Here is a 27,059-nt window from a genome sequence, read left to right as displayed (position 1 = left end):
GGACAGAGCAAACAGACAAGAATGGGGAAGTTGGGATATACACGCTTTCCAGAAGTTTATTTCCAATCCAAATATTGAATAATTCTATCTCCGGTAAGTTTGTATTAACTGTTAGTTTACTGTCAATGTAAGGATTTGGGTCTTGCTTGTGAATATCATAAATACTAAGAACACCATGAAGTCCAGAAAAGATCATCTGCCCCATCATAATCAAGTAACATCCCATTCCAGATCTTCTTTTCGTTTTTCCAGTTAATGCATTCCAAAATTGCTTATGTCGACACAGGTACAAACATTTAATTTCCCATGAATCTCATGGAATCAGTGCTACTTCCTCTCACAGATACATTGATATGCTAAATATTGATTATTGATCGGATCATTTCCAAAGCGCTTGTGGTTAGACCGTTTGTGAATACATCACTTATTTGCACATGCTATTGGATCCCGTGAAGAATCATGGCATTTTGACCCCAAATTAGCACAGTAACATGATACCTCGTAAAACACTGACCAAGCCTCTCTGAATGCAAGGATGGAGGTCTATAGATGTGACTGTTAGGGTATGTATTTAGCAGCACAATGAAACGCAGGCACGGGTGGTGTAAAGATCCTTTGGGGGTGTTGCTCCGGCAGATTCAGCGTCGGATCATTGTGACAACTGTTTAAACAGGCGGTGCGGCAGATGGACGTCCGGCGGGGACAGGAGTCGATAGGTTAGCGGAGGAGCGCTGGAGAGGCGTTTAAATCGCCACCCTCCTGACCCCACCTCTCACTATTCACATCCTCCCTCCCACCGCTTCCTTAAATCCTCATCTTCGTCTCATCACCAATGACTCTGGAACACAGTGCTCAATACAGTCTCTCTCCTGTCCCCTCCCTTTTGCATCGTGCAGCACCTGTTGCCAACATCATCTGTTCACGTCCACAGCTGTTCCTCTACCCGACTCCTCTTTTGCTCAACGTTCTTCCAATTCCCTCCTTCCTAATATGCACTTTGTGTATTCATGTGTGCTAAATTCTAACAAAATGGTGATTAAATGTATCGCAACACAGACGTTTCTATAATCAGATAGAAAGTGCTGTGGTTTTGGCTATACTCACTAAATGGAGTTTGTCACATGGACAAAGGCTCAGGCTGAGCATTTCACCAACAATTACCATCAGGGAACACAAACAACTTGTCCTAGGTGAACAATGGATCAAATTAACAGAACATTGTCAAAGTTACACGAACTGCCGTGGGAAGCATTAGGGAATCCTGAGGAGTTGTGGAGTGCCTTCAAGACCACCATCCTTGATGTTGCCGGTGGATGTCTTCAAACTCATCATAGGGTGAAGAAGAATTTTGTCCCTCAAGGGATGTGGGATACCATGACCAGAGTCGCAGGGCCAGGCTTAATAGCAGAGCTGAGCTGTTCAGGGAGTTGAGGCATAAAACTGTTCATGTGCTAAGGGTGGACAAGGAGACTTATGTGCGAGGAATCTGTGAGGGGGGAAGAGCATCACCTGTGGACAGGTGATTCTCGTCCTGCTTACAGGGGGATTCACGCATTGCGTTCCTCCAAGCCCATCCCTCGGTGTACTGCACTTAGAGCGGAGGGTGGTGGGCTCTTGACAGAGGAACACGAAGTGAAGGTCCACTGGGGCAGTTACTTTGAGCGGCTGTACCAGGTTGATCCACCAGCTGTCGAGCTGGATGTCAGGGGTGTTACTATTCCCATTGCTGACCCTCCAATCAACTGTGATCCACCTTCGTTTGTGGAAACACAGACTGCCCTGAACCGGTTGAAATGGGGTGAAGCTCCTGAGATCTGTGGCATCCATGCTGAACTCCTCAAGTCTGGTGGAAATGCTGTACTCATGTAGTTGCATGCAGTTCTGACTGCCTGGAACACAGGCAACATCCCAACTGACTGGAAGAGGGGCCTTGTTGTCCCTCTCTGGAAAGGGAAGGGTGATCGCCAGGACTGCAACAATGACCGAGGGGTGACGATGCTCTCAATGCCGGGCAAGGCCATTGCTCGGATCATTCTCGACACGGTTCGCCACCATCTGCTTGAGCACCAGTGTCCGGAGCAGTGATGGCTTACACCAAAGGGGTCAACGATTGCCGTTCGGACTATGCAGGTTCATGTGTAACTATGCAGGTTACAAATGCAGGTTCAGGACTATGCAGGTTCAGCCGCTCAAAGTAACTGGCCCAGCGGACCTTCACTTCATGCTCCTCTGTCAAGAGCCCACCACCCTCCGCTCTAACTGCAGTACACCGAGGGATGGGATTGGTGGAACGCAATGTGTGAATCCCCCTGTAAGCAGGACGAGAATCCCTTGATCACAGGTGATGCTCTACCCCCTCACAGATTTCTTGCACATAAGTCTCCTTGTATCCTTGCCGTTCGGGTCTTCACCGAACACAGATGAGAGTTTTGGCAGGGACTGTTTGGAGCCTATGTTGATCTTGACAAAGCATTTGATTCAGTGAAAAGGGATGCCTATTGGAGAATTATTGGTCTTTGTGGAATGTCACAAAAACTGATCAATCTGTTGTCTGAACTTTACTCTGGTACTGAGAGTGCTGTGAGATGTGACACCATCTCCCACTTATTTCCAGTTGTTACTGGAGTTCATCAGGGGGGTGTACGAGCACCCACAATTTTCTGTACTTGTATGGACTGGATTCTGGGGAGGATATCGGAGAGATCAAGCTGCAGTGCATCGTTTGGGAATGTCAAGTTCTCTGACCTTGATTTCGCAGATGATGCAGTCATCTTTGCAGAGACTCTGGATATCTTTTTGGGGGCTGTGAAGGTGATGAATGAGGAGTCGGAGCCCCTAGGATTACAGGTTTCCTGGGTCAAAACTAAGACTCAGGCTTTCACTGACATCTTGGATGCTGCGATCTTGTCTGTACCCATTTGTGGTGAGGATGTTGAGGTCACGGAGAGATTCACTTACCTTGGCTGTGATATTCATGTCTCTCCTGGCTGTGAACCAGAGGTCAATCGATGTCCGGGCCAGGCCTGGGGAGTCATGGATTCATTGGATCATGGGGTGTGGCGCTGTTAGTACGTGTGCAGGAGGATGAAAGTCCGAGTCTTCAGGTCCTTCGTGTTTCCAGTCTTGCTATATGGATGTGAGACTTGGACTCTCATGATGGATCTGAGACAGACTTAACTCCTTCAGTACCAGGTTTCATCAGAGATTCCTTGGCTATTACTGGTCGGACTTTGTGTCAAACGAGTGGTTTATGAGAGAGAATCAAATGAGATTTGTGACCTGCATAGTCCATGAGCGTCAGCTGTGGCTGTATGGACATGTGGCTCGTTTTTCTGACGCTGATCCTGCTCACCAGATTCTCTCAGTGAGGGAGTCTCATGAGTGGAGGAGACCAATGGGCTTCCCACGTGCCTCATGGTTGCAGCAGATTGATCAGCATCTCAAGGAGATGGCGATGGGCGAGGCATCTGCCTGGGGGATGGTCGGACGGAGGCCCCTGGAGTACCAGCGGAAAGTGGATGCAGCGATGCGCTGCTCCCGTGCATGCTCCCATACCTAACCTGACCTGAAGCAAAGAGAAGCTGATGTTTACCCACAGTCGGAGTCAGAGCCAAAGTCAGAGTTGGAGTGGATATACCATAATAGTCAGAACTAAAGAGGAAACTCACAGACCACAAGCCATTTGTCTGTAGCTCAATGGAGTACTGCTCTCCACTATGAGCTGATGCTCCAGCATCACATTATTCTCTCCTGTATTATGTGGAATCTGAAGCTTTGAAAATTATTGGAGTCTCCTCTGTGAAGGCCGAAGCACAGGGACTGTTGCTCTCACACCGCAGGTTGGTACTCGGTAGGTGGTCTCTGTTTTCTACCATCTATTCTTAAACATTGCTCCCTCTACTCTATCTGTCCTCAGACCCTTGGTATCCACTCCATGATGTGCAAGTTCTTCCAGTAACCTCCTCATGGATAAACTTCCAAAATACAGACTGATGGCACACATCAACTCTTTTATTCCTTGTTTCTCCTGTCTATGGAACCACCTTTCAGATGCCTTTCTATCTCGCTCTTCTTTCTAGGACTTTAAGCAAGCAGCGCATCACCCTCTCTTGTCATCCCCAATTGTGACCCATGATATTTATTTCCCCCATTAGCATTTTCTAACCTAAACCATCTTACTTGCTAGTTTCAGTCTTCCCTCTCTTACTCCCTCTCCTCTTTTCCTCTTCGTTCATTCCCGTAATATTCTCTCCCCAATCAGCTCTCCCTTGCTCTTCCATGATCCTTGGAAACCATGATCCATGATCCATGATCCTCTGTAAGGAAAAAGGAAAAATCGACGAGGGGTCAAAATGCGAGCTTCTCCTTGATTCACACGGTGGTTAGCATAACTCAATCAATGCTCTGTTGATGTCATCTATCGCCATAGGCGAAGGAACATTTACAATTCTTTCAAATTGGTCTCACCTGCACCCTTATCGACGTGACAAATTTCAATTTGTTATGCTTCGTCTCAAGCAATGTTCCCATCTGCAAGCCAGAGAGAGTGCTTTGCTGTGACATTTTCAAACTAGAACAGCACTCAGTAGAGTAGAGCACATGCCTCCACCAGGCTGACCAGTTTACGTTTTGTATCCTACTGATAGACCGGATCTGGATCCAGATAATCACCAAAATCGATTTAGTTCGTCCTTGTCACCCATCCAACCTGTCCAACAAGTTTCGTCTGAATACATCCAGAATTTTTTGAGATATATATATACTGCTCACAGACAAATTAGTAAACAAATGAAAAAAAAATCACTCATAGAGTTACACTTGGGGAAATGGAACAGCACTCGGTCCCTCCGAGAGCGCATGCCTCGATCAGGCTGAACAGTTTAAATTTTGTATCTCACTGATCGGTCGGATCTGAATCCAGACCTTAACCAAAATCGAATCGGCTTGTTCTTGTCACCGAACCAACTCATTCACCTAGTTTTGTCATAACTTGTCCAGAAGTATTTGAGATATCATGCTCAACATAGTTTTTTGCCCCATTTCTCAATGGTGAAGAATGACTTTACAAAATGCTCGTATCCGGATTTGAATCTTCACCAAAATTGAATCAATTAGTGTCTTTCACACACCCAAACTGTCCACAAAGTTTCTGCGGAATATATCTACATATTTTTTGATATATTGTGCTATAGTTCGTTTTTGGCCCTATTTCTCAATGGTGAAGAATCACTTGCAAAATTCTCGTATCTGGATCCAGATGTGAATCTTTACCAAAATTGAATCAATTGGTCCTTTTCACACACCCATGTCCACCAAGTTTGTTCCGAATCTATCCACAACTTTTTGAAAAATTGTGCTGTACTGTATATCGTTCTTGGTCCTATCTCTCAATGGTGAAGAATCACTTTTTAAATTATCAGATTACATTCTCAGATTACACCCACACAGCTTAGATTACATTCTCTAATCTGTTTATTTAACATTGAATCGTGTCTGTCCCATGTTTCATGTGAATGATTAAGATTAAACAAGCCGGTAGGCGACGAGGGATTCGCTAGGATCGAAGCGCTGGATACGATGCTTTTCATTCTGACCGATCCACCGACGAAGATTCATTGCCAAGACGTATTGGTTCACATACAATTGTTCTTCTGCCTGGCAAGATTTTTCCTATTGAGTATTTTGCCAACTGGCACTCCTCATAAAAATGGCAGTAAATGGACACCCTATTTTTGAAGGACTAACATTTGAAAAATAATCGGTTTGCTGGTTTGTGCTGTGGAGCCTCACGTTGAAAACACACACACACACACACACACACACACACACACACACACACACACACACACACACACACACACACACACACACACACACACACACACACACACACACACACACACACACACACACACACACACACACACACACACACGGAAAACCCGATAAACTTCTCTCAATGCTCTTGTTTGACCAACCTGAACCACACAATATTTTTCATAAGCCACGCCCACTTTCCTACGCCGCTCCCACTTTAAATAATAAATAATTGGAGGTGGTGTGTGGATCGTGGAATCGTTTTCGTTAAATAAATAAATAATTGGAGGTGGGGTGTGGGTGGGGAATCGTTTTCGGTAAATAAATAAATAATTGGAGGTGGTGTGTGGGTCGTGGAATCGTTTTCAGTAAATAAAGAAATAATTGAAGGTGGTGTGTGGGTCGTGGAATTGTTTCGGTAAATAAATAAATAATTGGAGGTGGTGTGTGGGTCGTGAAATTGTTTCGGTAAATAAATAATTGGAGGTGGTGTGTGGTGGGGAATCGTTTTCGGTAAATAAATAAATAATTGGAGGTGGTGTGTGGGTCGTGAAATTGTTTCGGTAAATAAATAATTGGAGGTGGTGTGTGGTGGGGAATCGTTTTCGGTAAATAAATAAATAATTGGAGGTGGTGTGTGGATCGTGGAATCGTTTTCAGTAAATAAAGAAATAATTGAAGGTGGTGTGTGGGTCGTGGAATTGTTTCGGTAAATAAATAATTGGAGGTGGGGTGTGGGTGGGGAATCGTTTTCGGTAAATAAATAAATAATTGGAGGTGGTGTGTGGGTCGTGGAATTGTTTCGGTAAATAAATAAATAATTGGAGGTGGTGTGTGGGTCGTGAAATTGTTTCGGTAAATAAATAAATAATTGGAGGTGGTGTGTGGTGGGGAATCGTTTTCGGTAAATAAATAAATAATTGGAGGTGGTGTGTGGGTCGTGGGATTGTTTCTTTAAATAAATAAATAATTGGAGGTGGTGTGTGGATCGTGAAATCGTTTTCCGTAAATAAATAAATAATTGAAGGTGGAGTGTGGGTCGTGGAATCGTTTTTGGTAAATAAATTATTCGAAATCCACAAAGACACAAATGACGGTGATTCCATTTATTTTGGATCCTTTTCACTTTGGTCAATAACGTTTGGATCGAGGAGAGATCGAAGGTGGAACGACGGTGTAGTTCCTTACAAATACTGCATACACACCTTAAATGACGGTAAATAGACACCCGATTTTTGAAGGACTACCATTTGAAAAATAAAACCTCAATCAAAAATCGGCTCGAGTGAAATTTTCTAAATATCTCGAAGTGTTTAATACCGAAGTCTCGTTTCTCTACATTCGAAACTGAAGGACAAGTATTAAAAATACTGTACGCGGTTTTTCGGCCGCTGTACAGCAACGGGCGGTTGCTAGGCAACGAACTTCAAACGCGCACATTCCCAGACCATTTGGCAACTGTTGGCAAAGTTTCATCGAAATCGGTTCGCTGGTTCGTGCTGTGGAGCCTCGCATTGCAGATACACACACACACACACACACACACACACACACACACACACACACACACACACACACACACACACACACACACACACACACACAGCCGGAAAACCCGACAATAAGGGATATCTCATATATGGCGAATCCAATAGAGCCGTGTCTGTCCCGTGTTCCATGTGAATAATTAAGATTAGATAGAGCTATGGGCGTCGATTGGTTGGGGACGGGGGGGGGACATGTCCCCCCCCCACTTTTTATCAAGGGGGGGGTACAACATATCAATTGTTCCCCCCACTTTTTTCATTGAACGTAAGTTACGTAACACAAAACGAGCTGCTCTAGTACAACCAGGCCGAGATGCTCCTCAAATACAAGAATAAATTTTTAAATCTCTCTATAATTCCAGCAATCTCTGTGGGCATGTGTGTCTGCGACCGCTGTTTCTCGACAACCACTGGTCCAATCTACTTTAAACTTGCCAGGTATATTGCTGGGGACCCGAGGATGTGCCTTTTCAAGGTTTGATATTAATCGGACAAGTGGTTCCCAAGTTATGGTCTCCGTCCTCGCGAGCTGTTCGGGTCTGCTTTGGCTTTGGGAGTTAGACCAAACCATTTCACGTAAATAGAGCGGGGGGAGGGGGGGTTGACCAATGCAGAGCCTCTCTGGATCTTTACTTTTTGCAAAAAACAACAAAAGCAAAAGAACCGTTAGTTTTATTGGTCTATTATTGTTCTATTAAAGATGATAGGTTAACAATTCAACATTGAGAATCCGTGCTTCCCAAGCCATGGTCTCCCACCGGCCAAGCGTCCATAGCGACGTCGCTTTTTGATCCTTCGATGTCGGTTCTTCCTATCATTGTGAAGCAGAATTCTCCAAGCGTTGGATTGTTCACCCACTAACAGGAAACGTGACCTGGACATTTTGAGGTATGTTGGGACGTTTTCGGACTTTGTATCGTCATTTTATGAGTGTTAAAGAAATCGCGGCTTCATGGCCCGGAGCACCATGCCTCGGATAGTGTTAGGCCGCAACGGCTCGGGGCCCCTTTAGCGACCAACATAGTTTATTTCACCTTTCTAACTTGTATCGCCGGATGCCTGATGTTACTACCTGCACGATGATGTGTGTGTGTTTAATTTGTGTGACTTTTCACCGTCGAGTTATAAACCAATAAAATATTTCGCGGCCTGGTATGCTGATTGAGATGGTGAAGCTTGTGCAGGATGACGCGGTTTCACTGGACCGGCTCGCACGAACGGACGGAAAGATATTTTGTAATTCTGTTTTCATATTTCGCAGTTGATAACAGTGGCCTAAATCCCAACGTTGAAAATCGAAGGAAAGTGGGTATTTTGGCGACTAAATTAGCTTTGAATACTTGGGAAACATAAAATAAAATGCGCTGATCCACTCGCTTTTGCTGCGGTTATTGTAAATAATTTTTTCATCGGTACTTGGACTGAGGGGAGGGATAGACCTACAAAACGAGAGGTATCATTCGGTCGGCGGACTTATGAGGATTAAATTATAGATTTTAAAAGGTAGCTGTTGAAAAATATGCAAAATTCACCTAAGCGGTTCGGACAAACGAACGGAAAATTATTTTTGAATTCTGTTCTCGGATTATACAGTATATATAGGGTGGTAATGAGACTACTTCGAAAATTTGATTTAAAAAGGCTTGGGCTTAGTAGCTTAGCCGCGGCTTGCAATTTTTACGAGGAAAAATAACTTTCCGGAAGGAATTTCTCTTCCGCCATCATCCGAATAATTTTCCGTTTGCACGAGGACAAAGACGAAGGATAGACCGACAGAATAAGGATAAAGGATAGACCGAATAAAAATGCCCTGTTACGCAAAAATAACCCTTATAATCCACATGTCAAAATTTTTTCAACTGAAATGTAATTCCCTTCTCGTTTCATAGAGGATATGGATATCAGAAAGTTTTTCGCGAGAGCATCAAGTAGCACATCCCCGACCACTCTGCTGGAGCAATGAAGTTCCCAGAAAGAGGTGGACGATTCAAAGGAGAAGATAGCAGAAAAGGGTGCATGTGCGAGTACTCGACCTGATTTCCCAGATCAGCCTTTTCAACCTCATGATGTCAGTTGTATCCCAGTCCAAATACTGCCAAACTGAAAGTTGAAGTTTCAACAACAGTGGTTCAAAGATGTTCCGTGGCTTCATTTTGATCAGAGCATCGGCGGTGTACTCTCTAACACCTGTACGGACACTTCTCGTGAAAAACTTACCGAACTTGCCCGCTGTGCAGAAGACGCATTTGTCTCGAAGGGCTTTCGGAACTGGAAAAAGGCTACAGAAAAATTCAGACAACACGAACGATCAAACACACATAGGCTTGCCTCTGAAAATCTGAAATGTCGCGGAAGTCAACCTGGTGTCCATGTGCAGCTGAGCAGAAAACTGCGAGAAGAGCAAAGATCTGCACGGTCAGCACTTCTGAAGATTTTCACCTCACTGCAATATTTAGCCCGACAAGGTTTTGCAATTCGTGGGAAGGATGCCTCTGAAGGGAATTTCAAAATGCTCTTACAGTTGCGGGCCGAGGATGATGTAAACCTCAAGACGTGGCTGTCAAGGAAGACGACGTTCACAAGTGGAGAAATTCATAACGAAATTCTACAGTTGATGAGTCATGCCATCCTCAGAAATATCTGCAGTAACGTGAATGAAATGTCCACTCAGTTCGGACTCGTAACTGATGGAACGCAAGATATTCAGGGTAATGAGCAGGAGTCGGTGTGTGTGTGCTCTGTGACGGATTCCTTTGATGTTCAAGAAGATCTCATCGGCCTCTACCAAGTATCGTCAACAACAGGAGTATCACTTTGTAAGATGCTTCAGGATGTCCTAATTCGGTGTCAACTCCCTATTGAACACTTCAGAGCACAGACTTACGATGGGGCAAGCAACATGTCCAGAAAGTACAAGTGCTGTCAAGCACAGCAAAAAAACTCCAACCGCTGGCCAATTATGTTCACTGTGGAGCTCATGTCACCCAACTCATTACATCCAAAGCCCTACAAACTGCACCGTTCATAAGAGACGCCCTTGATTATGTCCAGGTACTCGGCAACATCTACAACAACTCTGGAAAATTCAAAAGCATCTGTACTTGAATATCCACGCTGGCGATGCTGACACTCCTTGCCCTACACGCCTGAGGCCAATTTGCCCGACGCATTGGTTAACTCGGTCTTCCGCCGTGAAATCGATATTGGATAACTATGAAGCGGTACTGGATGCCCTTCAACAAGCAAGTGATGACTTTGGTACGAACACGGCATCGTGAGTCAACGGTATTCGAAGCTGTCTTTCATCAGGAATTGTGTGTTCTCGGTCTGTTTGCATCATTGCCCGTTCTCCAATCCCTTGAATACCTCAATAAGGTACTTCAGGGTTCACAAGTTACCGTCTCTGGTATGCTTACTGCTGCAAAGGTAACTGCACAGAATCTCCAATCTCTCCGTACCGACCAGACGTTTAAGGAGGTTTTCGAACCAGTGCAACAGAAGCTCCAGCAGTGCCAACTAGATCCAGTGAACCTCCCTCGTAAGCGCAAACTTCTGAAGAGAATTGATGGAGGCACTCAGGAATACACTGCCAATTCTGCAGAGGAGGTATACAAAGTTGAATTTTTCAAAGTCATCGACAGCGCATCCGAGAACTTGAACGAGTACTTCACATCAACCAACCTCATGGCGTATAGGGACTTGGGTGAAATGGTCCTGTCTGGGTCATTCAAACCAAAAATAGTCCGCAAACATCCCGAACTGTCGGATTCCCTAGAGCAAGAACTTGGCTTCTTTCGTAACCAGTTCAGTGGTTTATCTGTTGAGGATTACCATAAGATATTTGTAGACATGGTGTCGGAAGTCCGTCGAATGTTCCCACAGGTAGAATGTTTGCTTGGGCTTCTATTGGTTTCCCCAGCAAGTTCATGCGAAGCTGAATGGTCTTTCAGCGCACTCAGACGTATGAAGACTTGGTTACGTTCCACAATGACCCAACAACGCCTCAACCATCTCATGATCTGTCATGTTCACCGAGATCGTCTGACTGCACTTGATCCCCAAGACATTGCTACAAAGTTTTTAACTGGATCGGCAGACAACAGGGTTCATATTTTAGCAAGTTTTAAGGTAAGTTGACCGTACTTGTGTAATATCAATTTGTGTGTCAGTCTAGTTTTCAGTTTATGTTAAGTGAATCAGTTCAAGGGCTGTGAGAAGGAGGCTTGATAAACAAATATATATATATATATATATATATATATATATATATATATATATATATATATATATATATATATATATATATATATATATATATATATATATATATATATGAGCCTGGTGTTGGCGCAGTGGTTAGGGCAGCAGCTTGGGATCCAAAAGGTCCTGAGTTCAAGCCCCGTTGGGCCAATGAATTGATACACCAGGGGGTTGACTCAGCCTGTCATCCTTCCGGGGTTGGCGAAATGAGTACCAGTGTACTGGGCCGGTGTATACCCCGGTTAAAATAGGTGTACCATATCCCTGTGTCGTAAGAGGCGACCAGGGTTGCGTCAGGAAGGGCATCTGGCATAAAACATGTGCCAAATCACTCTGTGGATCATAACGGGTGATCCGCTGTGGCGACCCCTAAAGGGAGCAGCCGGAAGAAGAAGAAGAAGATATATATATATATATATATATATATATATATATATATATATATATATATATATATATATATATATATATATATATATATTTCTTTGATGACACTTGAAACTTTGAAATGTGTATGATTAATGTTTAATTAATTTCGCTCCGTCTGCTTACATTTGATAAAAAGATGGTCGATAGATGGTCAGATTAATTTAAGGGATTTGTGTGATCAGAAGGCAGCATGTCAACGAGCGTATGAAATCAAGAATTTGCAAGGGTAGACTTGCTGTGTCCATGTCGGCACGAAGTGTGCTTCGTGGTCTGGACATGCAATGTCCCCCCCCCACTTTTCAAAAGCAATCGACGCCCATGGATAGAGCTGTTTCTGTCCCATGTTCCCACGTGAATGAATAAGATTAGAGCTATGTCCTTCTCATGTTCCCAGGTGAATGATTAAGATTAGATAGATAAGATTCATTGTGATTCTGAACCGTGGATGATTTGTGTGTGTGTGTGTGTGTCCCTCTCCCACTCTGCCCCTCTATCTCTCTGTGATAATAAACCTTGTGTTCATAAAAACTTGCACGTGGTCATTCGAGGAACGGGACCTCGCCATTAAGTGCGAGTGAATTGGCTTTAAAAATCCGGTAACGGGCCGGTTGGGAAACACATTGAAAGCACTCTTAAGAGAGTTGATTAGTCAGGGTGAAATCAGAACGAGGTGATTTGTCACACAGTCACGGATTGGTTAACCCCAATTTTGGGCGTTTAATAATTATGTAAACGCTATGTTTTTTTTTCGGGAGGTGCATATGGGCTTGATTAAATCTTACTAATAATGTTTATTCGACGTATGATTGTATTTTTCAGGGTCCCTCATTGTGATTAACACTTGACCAAAGCAAAGCCAATGGAAATCTGATGCAACAAACCTGGACTGTGTATAAATATAATCAGCAGAGGCCTGCAGGCCTGTTGTCTCCAGCCCATGAGAAAACCAAGATGGTGGCCATATTATTTTGTCTGGGTGCAATGGCGAGTGGAGTCGAGCGACAGTTGTGGGTGTAGTCCTGTCCGATCAATTGGTGCACATTTCAAAAATCGACCCCCAACAAGAACAAGAACAACAACATGGAGCTCTTGTAGACGTGAGACCTGTCACAGGTAAAAATCTGGCAACTTGAGTCAAAGACCTGAGCTTTACCTACTGAGCAACTACTAATATACAAATTTACGTTCCTAATGTGTAACTTTAAGAATTTTCATTTGGAACTACTTTAAAAGGAGATGCTGCAACATATTGTAGATAAATTTGTGATTTTTTTTCAATGCAATTTCATCTCGACCAATGTATAAACTGTCAGCCTGGTTTTTCACAGGCAGGGTGGTGTATCAATGTGGGTGCAGTCCCTTGGATTGTCATTAACCTGCATGCATTGGTCGGTGGATGTTTAAGAATCCCATGGTGTCATTCACGAACAATAGGGGAGTTATCCTGGGCACCCTGAACAAATTCCAAATTCCCACCTGGTCGACGGGTTGCAAGTGATCTGATTTTCTTGGACATTCCTACACACCAGGTTATACTGTTTGCTATCTTCGAGTACGACTGCTCTATGGGCAACAGGTGGTTCACACGTTTCACTTCAACGGCTCTCTTAAAAGATATATATATATATATATATATGTATATATATATATATATATATATGTATATATATATATATATATATATATATATATGTATGTATATATATATATATGTATGTATATATATATGTATGTATATATATATATATATATGTATATATATATATGTATGTATATATATATATATATATATATATGTATATATATATATATATATATATGTATATATATATATATATATATATATATATATATATATATATATATATATATATATATATATATATATATATATATATATATATATATATATATATATATATATATATATATATATATATATATATATATATATATATATATATATATATATATATATATATATATATATATATATATATATATATATATATATATATATATATATATATATATATACACAAACACGACATAATGGTGGGTCACTTTTATGCCATATTTGTTTACATCCACATTGATGTTGTGTAGTTCCAAATATTTGTGTATATATATATATAATATATATATATATATATATATATATATATATATATATATATATATATATATATAATATATATATATATATACACAAACAAATATGGTGATACATAGGATCGCACACCCACGTCGGATCTCAGATGTGCAGGAGCCTGTCAACACACCCATGATAATAATATATATATATATATATATATATATATATATATATATGTACATATATATCTGCAAAAGTAGGTATCCAGTGAGGATTATACCAGTATTATAATAGTGGTGCTAGGATTTATTTAATACTATAATTCATTTAATTTGAGGGATTAATATGTTTATTATTGATATGTTTATTATTGTTATGTTATTATTGATATGCTTGTATAATCAATAAAATACGTTTTGTGCGCACCTTTTGTTTTTCATTACTGTATACCTACTTTTGCAGCCCCCTGTATATGTATGTATATATATATATATATATATATATATATATATATATATATATATATATATATATATATATATATATATATATATATATATATATATACTTTTCACGTTTATGTACGGTAGCTTCAAAATTCTGATTGGAAATAAACTAGATTAACAATAAGAAAACCTCACGTGCAAAAACCAGTAAGTAAAGTTAAAAATCTGAGGCTTTAAAAATGTTTTTGTTATTTTCTCCCTCTTGTACCGACCGACGTCGGACAGGAGTCATGGTTTACAATCTCGCTATGAATTACAGCTGATTATTTAGGGCGCATTAAATCGGCTGAGTTAATCGAGACATCGTTGCCGCTTCTGCGGAGAAATAACGAGTGAGAGAGAGCACCCCGCCCGCGTTTAGTGCGCAGTAATTCACTGCATTGGACGCATCGCAAATCAGGCGCTGAGATTTGGGGTAGAGAAGCTGAGAGGCGGAAGGATCATGGGGGATTGTGTACACCGGTGCGGTGTGTCGTCTCATGGGGTCTCGTCAAGCGGTGCTGTGTGGCTGATGTGTATTTCTCACGCAAGAACCGCTTTCGTCCATACCCCCTTCCTCGGGAGATAAATTTTGCATTTTGTTTTTTTAATTTCATATAAATTTGTCTGGTCTTGATGTTCTGCAGGCACGATGGGCCGAATGGCCAACTCCTACGTCGACATTATTTGTTTATCTTTGTATAACCCCGCCCCCTTCAAGAACGCCCCGCCCCACCTCCTCTCCAGGTCCATCGAATTATGAACACGTAACAAATGCAAAAGAAAATCTGCGGAAACATCACGTGACTGACCTGAGCCATTCAAAGCGGAAGTCCAAGGTTTTTTTTATTTGTTTTTCCGTACAAACACCGATTAAAGCTCCAGAATGATGATGAAAACATTATACGAGTAAGTGCGAAATTAAAAACGCATCAATTTAAATGACGTACTGACTTTGTCCTGGTGTGATTCCAAATTTATTTTCCTCCGAACTTTTAAATATTTACGCTGACGACAATAATTGCTGTATTTGCTTCTCTCAATGCATTCTATGCTCCGCATGAGCCAAAGCACTCGTGTCATTCTCTCAGCCTCAGGCGGCACAGAAATAACACCCCCCCCCCCCCGAACGAAGGGTCTGACAGGTGTTGGGACATAATGATTCAGCGCGACCTTTATCTGGTATGCATGACTGACTGAAAGACCATACATGCTTTGGGTCGTCGCACCACCTTATGTAAACCACTTTGTCACCTCTGCATATCTCCAAAAGGCCCAGATTCATATATATATATATATATATATATATATATATATATATATATATATATATATATATATATATATATATATATATTTCTAGCAATGTCTGTGTCTGTGTCCGTAACCGCTGTTTCTCGACAACCATTGGTCCGATCTACTGGGTGCCCCACAGAAAACCAGGAAATTTGGTAGTTTATTTGAAACAAAACAAAAGCAAACTTAGATGTAGTGTAAAACAAAGATACAAATTTGATAACTGCTGCATTCTGAAATAAAATAAAAAAACGGTTAGAAAATTCACATGTTAGTTTATTGATATGGGCTGTTTCACAGTCATGGTCATTTCTGGTATTTTGTGCCCTTGCATGCTAAATAGCTAAATGAGAGGCTGCAGTATCTGTCATTAAGGCCAGTAGTTGGTACTAGTGATGGCACAACTTGGACCACTTTTTATTTGACAAAAAATGTCAATTTTTGGCAGAATGGCATAAAAATTGCCATTTTTTTTTTGACAAATAGCTGTCTCATTTTCTCCAGGTACACTGCTTTCAGTGTATAAACAAATACAAGCAGAAATTGGGACGTTTATTTGTTTTTGTATCAATTTAATACCTCTTCTGTACTTTGTCCACAGCATATTATTCATTTCAGACTATGAATATTTATTTCACCCTCAATAAATATGCCCCACCGTTTGTCCGTCAAAAAATGTCCTCTCTGGAAATGCATATTGTAGAAGAATTTTTTTTTAATATAAATAAAGGGTCTTTTTAAAAGTTTATTGTGTTTTACCAAGTGTGTATATACCTGCACTGATATTATTCTACAAAGTTTGAGTGTAACCAATAACCTTCTATTTGCATAGCCTGCACTGATTGCCTTACATGTGTCCGTCAAAAATGTGTCCTCTCCGGAAACACCTAAACTGCCACGAGTTAGAAGGAAACTACTTGCTGGCTATAAATTTTGATGTTTTGTAAGGTTGACATGGTCATGAATATCCAATATTATCAGTAAAAGGTATTTACATTTACGCAATTTATCTTGTTACAACCCTGATAAATGTATTACTTTGCAGTTATATCTTGTACAGAATGTATTGCTTCATGTCAAAAAATTATGTCCTCTCCGGAAGAAATATGTGCTTTTCTTCATATTTTTCATTGTGGTGGTAAAGTTTATTTTCAGAGATAAATTAGTAATTATTTCAGAATATGTAGAAAAGTACATGTCGTTTTAAAATTTTGTGCTAAATTCCATCATATGCAGTGCTATTAGTGACAGTGGTAATTAAAACATATCTTTTTTTCTGGATATTTGAAACTTAGTTCGGTCTTTTATTGATATTTCTACAAATATACTTCAGTTGTCTACTGAATCATAATTCCAGTAATGGAACAATACTTGTGGAACATATGGAAACCACTGAAGTTTGATAGTGTTGTTATTTTGTGGTTATAGTTGAATTGTATTAATGACTGTTGTAGTTTAAAAAATACTCTCCTAACATCCTTGGGGTATTATTTTTAATAAGAGATATTCATTCAGATGCTCCAAAAATTTGGATTTAAGTATTGTAATTAACAATGTTGGATTTGGAGAAATAAAATACAAAAATATTGAATTTGAATTTTTCGTGGTTGTGAGACAAACTTGGTACCCTCATTGTGAAACAGCCCATATGGTAAAATACGGCAAAATAAATCTCAAAATCTCAAATTTCCTGGTTTTCTGTGGGGCACCCTGCAGTTGAAACTTGCCAGGTATATTACTGGGGACCTGAGGATGTGCCTTTTCAAGGTTTGCTATTAATCAGACAAGTGCTTCCCAAGTTATGGCCATTTATTTACCAACCAATGACAGGACACGTTGCTGCGTAGGCATGGCCGATGCACCATTTAGTTACCAATTCCCAGGATATGTTGCTGCGTAGGCATGGCCATTGGGGAAGAGATCCTCAGCCGCGTTCTCCATTACAGGTTACAACATACAGACTTCCGGATAGTGATGACTTCGTGTATTCTAATAATTTCTCGATTTCTTATGCGCATTTATAGATAAACACAATGCCCCAATCCAGTCGTCATTTACGAGAGCGAAGGAACGGCCTGTGTAGTTGTTTGAAAGTTCTTTTTATGGTTTTTTTTTTTGTTTATTTTTGGGGGGTTTGCATGTACGGCCATGCACGTACGGCCACGCGAAAGTGAAGGAATGGCCTGTGTGGTTGTTTCTGGCACGCGGCTTGAAATGTATATATATATATATATATATATATATATATATATATATATATATATATATATATATATATATATATAAATATATATACATATATATATTTTTTTTTGCACATACTGCCACGTACTAGTATATATATATATATATATATATATATATATATATATATATATATATATATATATATATATATATATGTATATATGTATATATGTATATATATGTGTAGTGCATGCATGAGCACAAGTAAAATTTGTGTTTTTTTTAAATAGTTTTTCTCTGTATGCAGATGTCGGATTGGCAGGATGGCTGAGAGGTAATACACACTCGCTTCTAAGCTGTCTAGCTTGGGTTTGAGAGACACCCAGCGATAAACTCATCTCAGTGTTTCACAGCCAGGGTGGTTCATCGAAGTGTGTGCCGTCCCTTGGATGAATGTTAAATTGGCATCCCATCTGCCACCATTACTTGGTGGATGTTAAAGATCTTATGGTGTCCTTTTATGAAGAGTCGAAGAGCAATCGCCGGCACCCTGAACAAATTTCAAATTCCTGCTGTAACTACTGCTCGGAAGGCAATGGCAAACCACCCTGTATAATCCTTGCCAATCAACTGTTGCGGCAGCACTGGCATTCTGTAATAGAGTATGGGACATCAGAATCATCAGAAATGCAGACGTCAATACCGGGTGGAGAAGCTAAACAACTCAAAGTGAAAAGGTAATGCATCAGCAGGCACAGAGAGCTGATTCCACATGCAGGAGGAAGAAGTGAGAGACAAGAGAATGGAGGTGTGTGGAAAAAGGAGTGGTGTGTTCCACTCAACTGCTTTCCATAGTTGTCAGAAGTAATACACAACTGTGATCGTAATGCACATCATACTTGCAAACCAGGTGGCTTATTCAGATTACATGTATTCGACAAAGATCCATGCTTGATGAGATGTGTCCCATCAATGGACCTATCCATCGACAAAGGGTACCTCTAGAGTCTGGACTCCAGAATAGGTAATATGTCATATTGGATGTTGCCCTGTCGAAGTATCTCATGTCTGTTAGTTACTTGCTAACAGCCCCTAGATTGCCAATAATCAGTTTTCACATCCAGTTATTTAATTATTCCACGAAAAAAGATAATTCGTGCCTCATGTCCACAATAAGATGCCACCAAATAAAATGGGTGCCATGACATATCGATACATGATCTTCTGCCACCTCTTCAAAGAGAAGTCATGATGAAAATGTCCCTTACTAGCAACGGACGGCTTCATTCCCCCACTTTTATGGCATCTAAGGCATATTTTATTCGGACTTGTAAAATGGGGATTCCACCAGGTGGCGCTATACAATACACATTTACATGGAATTGGGGTCGAGGAGTATGATTTTTTTTTACCCTCTGAAACGTCCCCATGCACATGACGAGTACATCCATCAGTTTTCAATGTAGTCTGTCCAGTGGCTCTGGAGTGCATAGAAGTCAAACAAATAAACAAAAAAAACCACAAACAAAGAAATAGACTTCTCAAATGATATCTCGTATGATTATGTATGATCGGCCAATTTATATAGGACACTGCTCATGGCATGCTTGATTAATATAGACCCAGAACTGAGCTGCGAACATGAACTCTTGGGAAACGAGAACTGCACTCGGTAGAGCGCATCCCATCGCTGCACTGAACAGGTTGTGGTTTGTATCCACTGATAGGCCGGATCTGCATCCGGACCTTAACCACAATCTAATCGGCTTGTTCTTGTCAACTACCCAACTCATCCCCCAAGTTTTGTTATAATCCGTCCACAACTTTTTGAGATATCAAGCTATCTATCATTTTTGGCCCTCTGTCTCAATGGTGAAGAATCACTTGAAAATTACAGTATCCTGATTCAGATCTTTATCAAAATCTAATCAATTCGCCCTTTTCACACACCCAACATGTCCAGCAAATTTTGTCCGAATTTGTCCATAACTTTTTGAGATATCCTGCTCACAGAAAAAACAGACAGGGGTGAAAACAACCTCCATCCACCTTTGAAGATGAAGGTAATTATTGCTACAACTTTCTCTCAGTATCACGAAAATGTGAGCCATCTGCTCAAGGCAGTTAAAATGGTGCTATGTGAGAAGTTGGTTGTTATGCAATGCATATTGGACTGCGATTCATTTTTGAATCCAGCCCATTGGTTGCATCATCACTGAGGTGAGGCTGTTCCGCTGATGCAGTGACCCCACACATTCGGGCAGGAATTTGTCATTTGTTCAGCATGCTGATGATGACTCACCTACTCTTCAAAGGGTCTGGAGAGATAGCCTCGAGGAATGCCCTCTCACCTCTGAGCTGTCCAGCCTGGGTTTGAATCTTGACCCAGATATAAAATGTCACCCTAGTGTTTCACATGTCGAGCGAGTCATCAATGTGGGTGCTGTTCCTCGGATGGACATTAAACTTGGTGCCCCGTCTGCCAGCATTGGTTGGTGAATGTTAAAGATTCCACGGTATCTGTTGCAAAGAGGAGGCAAGTTATTGCCGGCATCCTAGCTAAGTGCGAAATTCCCACCTGGACTGCAGGAAGCAAGTGATATGGTATTCTTGGAGGTTCCTCGACACCATATTGCACTGCTTGCCATCTGAGTGTGTGGTTGCTCTTTGAGCAGCAACTTCTGCACTTTGAACAAATTGACCAAGTCGTTTGCATGTGACATGATAATGACCTTCTTCAGTTGCAAAGACACACACACACACACACACACACACACACACACACACACACACACACACACACACACACACACACACACACACACACACACACACACACACACTGCAAACCAACACATTGTGAGATTCTTAACATCCAACAACGTCCAGTGCTCCCAGATGGGGGGGTTTAACGTACATCCGATTGATGGTGCACACATTGATGAATCACCATGCATGCTAAACACCATGATGACAGTTTATAGCTGGATCGACACCAGAAACCAGGCAAGAATGCTCAAAGGCAAGAACATTGGTTAATCCATATTGTGCAAAGATGACTTTGTACCTTTTCTTAAACATCACTTGTCATGGGAAAGATAACTTTCAATATGAACATAACGATTGTAAAAAGTTTGTGGATTGTTTGTTCGAAATTTAAATATTGTATCAGATTCCAGGGTGAAATGTAATTCGGATATTTCCTTCAAGGAGTTGTTTTGGAGATCAAAAGAAGGATGTATTTTTTTTTTAAAGTTTATTCACAATGTAAATGGAAGAATATTCTTCAAGAAGAACCTCGCAGCAGGGAACAGGTATTCCAGAAGTTTACGTTTCAACCAATCAGTAATCAGCATTTTTAGTGGGACCTCTTGATGGAGAAGTCCGTCCCTTGAGCATGTTGTCTGTCCATCTGTTTGTTCACCTGTCAACATGGTAACTCATGAACAGTTAACTGTATGATGCTGAAATATTCGTCTCGACTGTAGCTGTATCATAGTGCGGCAGGATGGTACCGGGATTGTGCACTTGACTTTGGTCTATTTAGTCTGGGTTTGATTCCCGACCCAGTTATAAACTGTTGGATTGATCTTTCACAGTTTGGGTGTTGTATCACAAAGTGCACCGTCCCTTGGATGGATGATAAGCGGGGTGTCCTGTCTGCTGGGAATTAGTTGGTGGACGTTAAAGATCCCACAGTGTCTTTTTCAAATAGTAGGTCAGTTATTATCACCGGGACCTTGAACAAGTTACAAATTCCTGCCCAAATCAGCTCCTGTCAAACGTCAGGTCTGGCCATCCCCTCCATGAAAGACTTGGGTCAAAAACTTTCCCTGGCTGACCATCCAAGAAAATGCCATGAATTAGGAATGTTGAAGAAGACCTAGTAGTCATTGTTATAGTAGTAGTATACAGCGATGCAAATTTGACAATCTTTAGATCTGATATATAAATGTCAGAATATTAATTCTGCTGATGTTTTTTTTAATGGCTCCAACTATTCCCACGTTGTCGGGGGTGGGGGGGGGGGTTGGCCGGATAAGAGTTTTGGTCATTGTCGTTCCTAAACCGATTATACAGGCTTGATGTTTGACTGAAGGTCACAGGAAATTGTAATTTGTAAAGTATTGGAGATAACTCACCTACTTTTCAAAAAGGATACCGTAGGATTTTTAACATCCACCAACATCCATTGCTGGCAGACAGGTACTCCAGCTTAATATCCACCTGATCGAGGGTGAACACATCGATGTACCACCCTGTATGTGAAACACCAGGGTGACAGTTTAGAGCTGGGTCCAGAATCGAACCAGGCCAAGACAGATCAGAGGAGAATGTGTATACCTCTAGATTATTCTGCCAGACACTCTATAAACGTCAGACAATCATTGGCATCAGTACATGTAATATCTCTGTTGTCTAAAGTTGCAGAAAGCAATGTTTTAAGCTGTAAATCTGAACATTTATTCAGGGTTAATTAAATTTGGCAACCACATCGGTAAACGGCATAAGCATTTCAACAGGCAAACATCACAATGACATAAAACATGTACGAAATTCATTGTTGCTTTGTACGTGTAAAACAGTGAATTATATAATACAAAGTGGGATAACTGTGGAAATTGTGTCAGGTGACGAGAGGTTATTTTAAAATAAATTGATGATTGCAAACGATGAATCTTGCAAATAGCGTACACTTACAAACAAACAATGAATTTCCCAATCGGGTAGAACAATAGAGAATCGAACTGCACTGTAGTCAAATACACACAACAACATGTGCATATCTTCTCACCGTCATCAAGCTACCGAACCCCTTTCCAGCAATGCATCAAAAGCATCATGTGGTTTTTATGGATCTTTTCAGCTTGTTTGTGGTTCTCAATAGACAGTGATTTGTGAAATACCATGCTGTTTGTTTTATAAAACGAAAAATAAGTTGAAATGAAAAACAAAATTCGAAATAACACAAAATATTAATGATGTCAAAGTTTTGGACCTTGTTCAGAATTTTGTGCTTTCGGTGATGTATCAACACATCGCTAGGTAAAGTACATCATGGTACATAGGTGTATATTTTATGTCATATGGGTGTTTATTATATACCATCAAATACAACCCGTCTCTTCGCTGATGGTGGTGTGAAGGGGAGGGGGTGGAGTAAGAGAAAAGGAAAGAGAGGGGTAGGGGAGGCATAGAAGATGGAGGGAAGGGTGGGGCAGGGAGTGGAGGGAGGGGAAGCGAAGAGTGGGTGAAGAAGGGGAAGCTCACAAGAGAAGAAGAGCGAGAAAGGGGGGTGGAGGTGGGGAGAGCAACACCTCACGAAACGTTGCTATGGAGAGGAGAGGAGAGATAGAGGGGAGGTGGTGAGAGCGGCACCTCACCAAACATTACTATTCATTGCAGGAGGGAGGGGGAGTGAGAAAGACACACAGGTTTTGGAGGAGAGTGCTGCATTTTATTCGGAGGGGGGAATGGTGGGGGGCGATGAGGGGACAGACAGAGAGAGTGGGGGGGGGGGAAGAGAGGAAAAAAAAGGGATAGGTGTGGGGTGGAGGTGGCGTAAGCAAACAGAGTGATATGTTATGCTTAATGACCGAACACAAATAAAAGAAAATCTCATGTCAGAACAGCAGAGCACACAACGACAGAACAGAGCTTGTAAAGTAATCTGCTGGCTCATCTGCAAAAACTTTGACTTCCCAGTTCCAGAAAATTTGTGGGAATATGAACCAAAAGCATGGACTGAAAACATGGAAGTGCAGTTCATGTATGCCCTAATGATCCCATCAAGTGTGAACATCGAAAACAAAGCATTCCTACCAGATATCATACTTAGGTTGAAAAAAAAAGAGAGAAGAAGGCATTGCTAAGTGAGGTGTTAATACCAGTGATTTTGGACTAAAGAATGCAGAAATCAAGAAAATGACCAAATACCAAGAACTCAAGAATGAAGTGAAAATATCCTGGAAGCTGAAGAATGCTAAAGTTGTACCAGTGATAGTTGCAGCTACTGGAATGATGACAAAGAACCTCACGCAGATATTAAAAACCATCCCTGGGAATATTATTACAAACAAACTACAGTTGGAAGCTGTCTGGGGCTCAGTGACAATCCTGAAGAGAGCCCTCAGCACAAATCTTTGAGAACAGAAACCTTCACAGCTTGGTCCATGAATCATGACCCTTACTAAAATGAAGTTGGATAGTTTGAGGCAACCCTGGGACGACTCGATTCCACATTCTGAAACTCACTTATGAAGATACCAAACAACAACAACACACACACACACACACACACACACACACACACACACAGACCCACACACACACACACACACACACACACACACACACACACACACACACACACAGACACACACACACACACTTTGAGACCTGGGAGAACTCTATTACACTCTTTGAAACTCATATATATATATATATATATATATATATATATATATATATATATATATATATATATATATATATATATATATATATATATATATATATATATATATATATATATATATATATATATATATATGTTGGTTCTCCAGCCTCGCCCCCCCTTGCTCTCTCTGCGATTTGTCCCCACCATATTTCTGTAGGGTGCTCAAGGTCCACCAACAACCACCCTTCTCGTAAAACTACCAAAATCACGAATCGCTGCTCACCTTCACTCTTTCATTCCTCTTTTTTCCCGCCTTTGAAATAAACTCCCACACTCTCTTCAATCCCATTCTTCTCTCCAGGCCTTCAAAACAGCTGTTCACCACCACCTCTTATCATCGCCCATCCAAATCCTCGATCTTTTCTACCCCCGATAATCCACCCAAGCCCACCTCCTTCAAATTCCCTGCTTTCTTTCCTGAAAGTCCCTGTAATGTCCATCTTGTATTCCCCATGTTCCCCGTTCCATCCCTCTCCCTTCCACAGATCTAATGTCTCTGTTCCCCACTGTTTTGTCCCTCCCACTCCCGCCCCTCTTATCTCATGCCCCCCTTGCTATGCGTTGTGTATTAGCTCTCACACGAGCCTCGACAAGGTATACAAAAAAAAAGATGTATATAACACACACACAAACACAAACACACACGCACGCACATGGAGGTGGATACTTTGACACGTGGTAGGTCTATGTTTCACCTCCTGAAACCCACCCCCATGTGGAACTAGCAGACAACAGCAACTTGCACACACATACACAAACACACACTCATATGGAGGTGGCTACTTTGAGACCTGGAAGGGCTCTGTTCCACTTTCTGAAACGCCTATATGGAGATAACAACCAACAACAACAACAACACACAAGCACACACACATACATACTCATACAAAGGTGGATACTTTGAGACCTGGAAGGGCTCCATTCCACTTTATGAAACCTGTAAATGGAGATTTCAACCAATAACCAATAACACACACCAGTGCCAAATGCCATTGTGGTCATACAGTTTATGTGCATACACACATGCAAATGTACACATGCATCAAGTAAATTAAAACGACCAACACAAAGATTTACCTTGAAACAGCGTTCTTTGAAAGAGGATTTAAAGTGAGTAATTGGTGAAATTCAATTTTAAAATGTATCAAGCCACAGAATACAAAATGTCGATCTCAACTCTTTGCCTTCACAGGTCGAACAAACATGGTGAACACCTGGTCAGACAGACCTTATTATTTTCGCCCGATATATATATATATATATATATATATATATATATATATATATATATATATATATATATATATATATATATATATATATATATCTGGGCGTATTATGTGACACCGGTCATCTGTCCGTCTGTCCGTCCGTCCGTACTCTAACTCCCAAAGTTTTCAACTTTCACGTTTCATATTCGGTACATAGGTACAGACTGTGTAGACGGTGTGTCGTGACATACGTTCGTCATCTAAATGGTTGCCATGGCAACCAGGATGCTGTTTTCAGGGTCGTTGCACAATTCTGTATATACCTTCTTGTTTTTTTTTTTAATATGCTGGTCAGATAGACCTTCTTGTGTGTTTTTTTTTAATATTCATCGATGTCGAATTGAGAGGTAGATTACAAATGGAGATCGCACAAATCGATCCTTGCACATTTTCAGTGGATGAGACGCCTCCTGAGGCACCCACCGCATGGCACTGCGGGACCCAACAAAGGTGGAAACGTACGTCTAATTGTTGTGAGATTGAAAGCATGTGTACTTTTTCCCGAAACAAACAACCAAGCAGCTTTGAGAGTGCTCTCCAAGTGGCTTAAGTATTCAAGCAAGCACTCCAATGAAGCGGTCAATATGAAACGGCTCCCTTGGCACGCAATTGGCAATGACCGAACCGTCATATTAAACATACACTTCCCGGAGACACCTGGAATGTCACATGTGTCCGAATTAGACAAATTAACACTTTTCTTGGATTCGGAACTGCTTGTAACTTCGATTCTGGAGCTTAAATTTTGAAATTATTTTTAGTTTAAGAGATACTTGTGGTGAACGCATATGCGGAAATGAAATAAAACAATGAACGCTGACATCTCCAGGCATTTATAAGCATTGCAATGTACCCAGCGATTCAGTGCTGTGATGAACAGCTTGTTCCAAGTTGTGGCCTGTTCCAAGTCAGGGTGAGGTTGAGCAGGTCAAAAAACATGGCTGCTTCAGGCCCAAGCGGGGTTACCCAGGAAATGCCTTAACACTCCAGACAGCGAGGTGGTTGGTGATTGCCTGATGAAGGATATAATTACATAAGGCCATTAATTATCTTAAAAAGGGGTGCTTTAATGAACCCAAACACCCAATTTTCACTCTTGCACTTCCTTGGAGCTTTGTTAATATGCATGCAAAGTTTCAGCTGTTAGGTTTTTATAGTTTTGGAGTTATGGAGGACACACACACACACACACACACACACACACACACACAC

At 41.1% G+C, this 27,059-nt stretch overlaps 2 protein-coding genes across 46 annotated transcripts in view; one reads left to right on the top strand and one right to left on the bottom strand.

Moving 5' to 3' along the window:
* Window positions 1–27,059, bottom strand: part of LOC147026244 (uncharacterized) — an 80,617-nt gene that overhangs the window by 22,834 nt on the left and 30,724 nt on the right. For 8 of the 45 annotated variants that reach the window (XR_015058193.1, XR_015058192.1, XR_015058189.1 and 5 more), the window contains exons 2-3: window positions 22,279–22,375; window positions 19,529–19,596 (exon numbers count right to left, since the gene is read on the bottom strand). The exons of 1 other annotated variant lie outside the window; for it this stretch is intronic. Coding sequence is in view for 1 of the 44 variants with exons in the window: in XM_085881472.1 (XP_085737598.1) it covers window positions 19,529–19,596; window positions 22,279–22,375 (165 nt within the window). In the remaining 43 variants the exon portion in view is untranslated. 36 more of the 45 variants (XR_015058211.1, XR_015058214.1, XR_015058216.1 and 33 more) reach the window with 21 other exon arrangements.
* Window positions 1–27,059, top strand: part of LOC147026245 (uncharacterized) — a 165,889-nt gene that overhangs the window by 131,416 nt on the left and 7,414 nt on the right. The window lies entirely within an intron of this gene.

This window comes from Eptatretus burgeri, chromosome 5 (assembly GCF_056783735.1).
Source record: "Eptatretus burgeri isolate ZD-2024b chromosome 5, Ebu_testis_v1, whole genome shotgun sequence".
NCBI classification, from domain to species: domain Eukaryota; kingdom Metazoa; phylum Chordata; class Myxini; order Myxiniformes; family Myxinidae; genus Eptatretus; species Eptatretus burgeri.
Note: the sequence above shows the minus strand (reverse complement) of the source record. Positions and strands in the feature narration are given on the sequence as shown.